Here is a 5,794-nt window from a genome sequence, read left to right as displayed (position 1 = left end):
GGAGCGGGGTGCTTCCCTGGCTCCCTCCTCTTCCTCCACCCCTCCCCCCACGTTAGCCGGCTGGAATGAGGGAGGGGCGTCTGAGACGTAAGATTCCAAGAGGGACCTCACAGGCCCCAGCCATACCTATGAGTTGCACCTGAACTCCAACCACACCCCCACATTTGCCTTCTGAGGTCCGATTCACTCTGCCGCCCCCTCCCCTCCAGCCTAGTCCATCATCCTGTCCCTAAGGCTAAGGCCGTGGAGGAGTTTAACGAGAAACTAGTAGCAGCTGGTAGGGCCTACCCCCTCTCCCAACCCCCATTAAAGAAGGAACAGACTTCTTTGAATATTCTTCCCAGCCTCTGCTGGGGTTGGGAGAGGAAGGCAGCCCCAGCTTGCCTTGCTTAGGGGCTGGCTCCTGGGCAAAGCACCCCAGGAAGCATGGAATGAGGCTAGAGATCGTGGCACCTCACCGAGGCTCAGCTGCACCCAAGGGCTCTGCACCCAAACCCAGGGACGTGATAAGCCATAAAAATACTGCCCCAGGGTTTTAGGGGCTCCCAGGCCAGCCTGGGTGCATTTTGAGTATTGCAGCGCCAGGAGCAGCAGTCTCGACACTGGTTTCCACTACCCCCGCCACCTCTCTGGCTTGTCCACTCCCTCCTTGGTTACACAAATGGATTTCTCCTGGAAGGGAGGGGCCTGCACTTGCAGCTGGGAGGGAGGGGCAGGAGAAGGAGCTTACAGGCTGGAAGGCACTTTACCCCAAGAGCAGCAGCCCCAGAGAGTTGCAGGCAAACCAGAGATTTGGTAACAAGGTAGTTACATCCCATGCCTCAAACTAGCCCTGGACCTGAAGTATATTCATCTACCTGAAGATAAACTGCGTCAAAGGACACAAGGCCGGAAAATTTCAGGAACCAAGCAGGCTAAACAGAGACAGGCAGTAGGCCTCAGAGCTCCGGGCCCTGCCCCTCTTGTTCTGCCCACCCTGAATAGACCCACAGGAGATCTTCTCAACTCTAGGGTCTTCCTTTTCAGGGAGAGAAATCCAAGGCTGCTCCTGTTCCAGAGCATAGCCTCTTCCCTTAGGATATGCCCCTCCCCATTATAGATTGGCTGGGATGGGGAGCACTGGGCTGGGGTGGACTAAGTAGAGTCCATGGCTATGTCTTGCAGGCTCTGGTTGGATTCCAGTGTGCCATTCTGTGGTTTTGTGATCTTGGGCAAGTGTCTAACAGTTTATCAGTAAAATGGGGATGTTATCATATACCTACCTCAAATGGTTCTCTGTAAAATTATATAGTGCTTGTAAAGCATTTACCATGGGTCTTAACATAGCACGCTACAGACTTTAGCTCTTCTTAACTTAAGGGAGTGGGATTCATATGATACGGGACACGTAAAAACCCAGGCGTGGGGAATCACAAGTTTTGAAGAGGATGTTAGACGGAGCTAAGTTATGACCAGCTGCCCAGGCAAACAGATATTAGGTCAATACATGAAAGCGCTATCTATTAATAACCACGGGGCTTGTCCAGCAATGGCACCAGCAGCCCGGAGTGGAACACCCTGTCGCTGTAAGGGCATGGGTCCAATCAGGGACGCTAAAAAGAAAGGACATTTCTGCATGGGTAGGAGTTTAGACACAAGGCCTCCAAAGTTGCACTTCTAGCCCCCAGTCCCTTGATTTCCCGGGTGAGCTAGCTTCTAGGACTCAGTCTGGGGGACTTAGCCCAGGGCGAGCCCCCTCAGGGAGCTACCTGCAGTGGCACAGCTGTTCTTCTGCTTGGAGTTCTGTCGGGACTCTTTCATCCAGGGGAAGATCTGCTTGCTGATGGTGGCTGAGGAGCCAGAAGCATTGGGCCCACCCTTGCCCTTCTTGGCAGGCACTCCGCCTCCAGGATTGGTGGGCGAGGATGGGGGCAGGGTTGGTGGTGGAGGAGGGGGTTGTGGTGGCTGCTGCTCTGAGTTCAGGCCAGGAGGCTGGCTGCCACCACCGCCACCCTGGCTGTTCCCAGTGCCAGGACGCATACAGCTGCCGTTAAGTTCAGCTCCTTTGTGGGCTGGGGCTCTCAGAGGTGCGGAACTCTGGATGGAACAAGCGGAGCCTGTGTAATCAGTGTCCAGGGAGTTGGCAGCAGCAGGGGGTGGGTAAGGCTGATGGGGGGTGCCATAGCCGTAAGTGTCGGTGGCTTTGCTGTAGCCATAGCCTCCGAAGAGTCCTGGGTTTTCATAGTAAGCAGCCTTCTGCATCGTGCACTCGGGAAGTTCCAGGGTCTGTTGACCCTGCTCAAATAACATTGACCACCACTTGTCTCCTTCACCACCACCTCCACTGTCTGCCGGATCCTGAGAGGGATGGGGTAGCCACAGGCTACAGGTGACCTGCGGAGAAAAGTGAAAGGCCCCAGAGAGAGTGTGACTGACAAGACAGTGGATCTGTAAGGACTAGCTAGCCCAGGCTCTCGCTACCCACCCAGTTCATAGTGGGAGGAGCTGAGATTTTACGAAGTTCAACTTACCGGACCCACTGAAAAAGTCAGAAAGAACTTCTCACAAACACGAAAAGACCACTCCTTCTCTTTAGCTCAACTCCATCCAAGAGAAAGGACTCCCCCCCACCACCACCCAGATAGTGTTTTCTTTCTTCAAGGTTGTCAAACAGCTTTTGAAAGGTATGGAAAAGCATTTATGGACTCATACATTTTAATGGCTGATTCTCCCACTGGACTTGGAGCTCCTTGCATTTTATTCATCTATATGTTCCTAACACCCAGCCCAGTGTCCTACATGTAGTAAGTGCAATAAATGCTTGTTGAATGAGTGAATGATTGGATCTATCAATCAGTCTTTGGGTCATCCCATGGTTTTGATGAAAAAAGAGAGTTCAGAACAGCCAGAACTCTCAAAAGAAGGAGGGGGAGGAGAAGAGAAGAAGAAAAGTATCTCCCTCACCTGGTTTCAAAATCACAGCCTCTTTCATGGAGACCCAGAGAGTCCACTTTCTGATGCCAGGGTGAGAATCCACCCAGTTAACTCTGCAGGTCAGCACTGTGAAATCTAGATAAGAACCAAGAAGATCACCAAGAATTCCAGACTTATTTTGAGGTTAGAAAAATGTTTCTTTTCTTTCATCTACATTTCTCTGTACTCTACTTTGTCCTCCACTGCTTTTAAATGGATATCACTAGAAACTGGCGAAGAGATTTAGAATTTGAAATACATGGAGCGTGGGTGAATGTAGAATGTTTCCTATTTCAACTTTTTTTATCATTTTTATCTTGCATCTAATTGTATAAGTAAATATTATAATTGACCTCTGCTCTGGATCATACACTGCACCCCACCTCCACCCAGTCCACAACCAATGAGAGAACCTCACGAGGTCCATGATGAATGGACCCAGAATTAGAAGAAGAAGAAAAAAAAAAAAACTAAGAAAAATTCTTCCCCTTTTGTGTCCTCTGACTCTTGACGGAGGTTTTCCTTCTCCACCCCCATCTCCCGAAAGGCTCCTAAGGAGTTAAAGTATAACTAATAGCATTCAACCACTTTTGTCTGCCTGATAAAGAAAACTCATAGGTCAGCTCCCTGGTCTTAATTCTTGATCTCCTCTTTCAGGCACCTTTCCTTCCTCAAAACTCCCTGCGCTTCCATCATGGTCATCATGATGGACCACATTGTCTGGACAACTTATGTGGCCTAAAGGATTTGACCACTAGAACCAAAACCACTCCGCCATTCACTCATTTCCCCTCCACTTTCACCAAAGAGCCTAAGCCAATTTTTAAAATCCTTTATATTAGCCTTTGTTTGGCAGTATTGTTGCCCATTTTGTTTTAATTAATAAATCAATATGGTATTTATCTTGATAAGACACAAGCCCTTTTCAATGGGATAATAGAATACTAGGATGTTATGTTTTAGAAATTGTTTCTCTTATGGTTCTGAAATGTAAGCAGTTAAGATATCTACCCAGCAAAGCTGATGTGAATTTTTCTTTCATTCAATTTCTATATCATTCTCTGACTATTAAAGGCACTGAATACCCAAATGGAAAGCTACAGCCTCATCCTGGGACTAACATTTACATATGTTTGTCCCCAAACCAAAGGCCTGGTTTAGTTGTTTCTGGACTTTTCTGGGATCCTGCTTCCAGTCTTAAACCTTGGGCCCTCTAGATATCAGAATGGTCACATTTGACACTCAACCCACCAGAACTCACTGCTACTTCTGTCATTTCATTTACAATGGTGGAAGCAAAATACTTTCCCTCTTGCCTCCAGGTTGACCAACGTTACCTCGAGAGGTGGACCAGTCACATTAAAATAACTTCTTTAGGAAGCTGTTTTAGGTTTTGGAAACAGAGGGCTTCACATATATATTTTTCCTATGGTATATTCTTAGAAAAAGCTCTGTGTACTGGGCCTTAAAAATGCAAATATTTAGCAGCTTCATGAATAACCACAGAGTCTGTTCTGCCTCAGTTTTCATTGTCATAAGGAATTTCAAGGCCCATTCAGTGATGATCCACCACTCCAATGTCTGTTGCCCCAGAAGCAAGGGTAGTAGCCCACTCCCCATCAGGAAGGGCTGTGCAGCCTCCCCACACCTCCACAGCATAATACCCCAAAGAAGCCACATCTCCTAAAACAGAACCCAGGAACATTTTTACAAAACTGGTTTAAAAAAAAAAAAAAAAAAAAAAAAAAGCTTATTTCTTTCTAGAAATCCCTACTCCTTGTGAACTCTGCTTGAACCTAAAAAGCAGGAATGGGTCATAAATCACTTGGACAATGGTCAACTGTTCAGTGGCTCATCTTTTCCATCCCCCCCCCCCCTTTTTTTTTAAAGGCTTTCTTTTCTCGCCCTTTGGTACCTCTGCTCATTTTTGCTCCGGGACCCAAATGCCTTGGGGTGAAGACTAGCCCATGTAGGGGGAGGGGCAGTCTTCGAAGTCCTCAGCTGCCCTTTTCTCTCATTCCTCCTCCTCTCAACCCCCAGGGCACCGGCCAGGGCAGGCTCCCCAGAACCCCGCCAGCACCAGGTTCGGCCCCTTCTAGGGTAGGGGCACGACACAGGGTCTGGCCCGACCTTTCTTGCGGTCCCGGTCCCGGGAAGTTGCCCCACTCAGCTTGGAGGCCCAACCACAAGCTGGGAGTGCGAGACCAAAGGATTCCTAGCCGGACGAAAGCAAGGCGGCCTCGGAGCGACCACCGCCCGCCGCCTGGGCCGCGCTGGACCGCCACACTCGCTGCGCCTCTCCAGCAGCCGAACACTGATACTTGCTCGCTGCACTTAATTCTGCCCAGGATCAATACCTAATATGATACCGAATAAATAAAAGGCGCTCACAGCGGCCGGGGACGGGGTTATTAAGCAGCTGGAGCTCTCACGGTGCATATCAATGCACCTGTCATTGTGGTTTGTAACAAAATTTATGACTGCAAGCACGACGGCAGTAAACGCTTCACTAAGGAATGAAAAGAAAAACACTTCCCAAGGCCCGGCACTTTTCAGAAGTGGAAAACAGGCTCCGCGTAGGAGGAAGAGCAGCAAAAGAATTCCCTACTCCGCACTTTTCCCGGCCCCGCGCCCCGCGAGCTGGGGGATTATATATAGTGGCCCGTGCCCGGCTCTCCCAACAGCTCTGCCGCGCGGNGCCGAGGACCCGCTGCCCGCCGCTGACTGGGGACGCCGGAGCCTCGCTGGATGCTCGGAGGCCCGCCCGGCGCTCGCGCTCCCGCCGGGCCGTGGAAGACCGAGGGGCTCGGGGAAGGAGGGGGCGGCAGTCGCTGGGCTGTGT

At 50.1% G+C, this 5,794-nt stretch overlaps 1 protein-coding gene across 1 annotated transcript in view; it reads right to left on the bottom strand.

Moving 5' to 3' along the window:
* HOXD3 (homeobox D3) overlaps positions 1-2,289 on the bottom strand; it is a 3,247-nt gene extending 958 nt beyond the window's left edge. The window contains exon 1 of the mRNA XM_077751204.1: positions 1,749-2,289. Coding sequence (XP_077607330.1) covers positions 1,749-2,289 — 541 coding nt within the window. The remainder of the gene's footprint in view (positions 1-1,748) is intronic.
* Positions 2,290-5,794: the final 3,505 nt, after the last annotated feature.

This window comes from Crocuta crocuta, unplaced genomic scaffold, assembly GCF_008692635.1.
Source record: "Crocuta crocuta isolate KB4526 unplaced genomic scaffold, BGI_CrCroc_1.0 scaffold219, whole genome shotgun sequence".
Lineage (NCBI taxonomy): Eukaryota > Metazoa > Chordata > Mammalia > Carnivora > Hyaenidae > Crocuta > Crocuta crocuta.
Note: the sequence above shows the minus strand (reverse complement) of the source record. Positions and strands in the feature narration are given on the sequence as shown.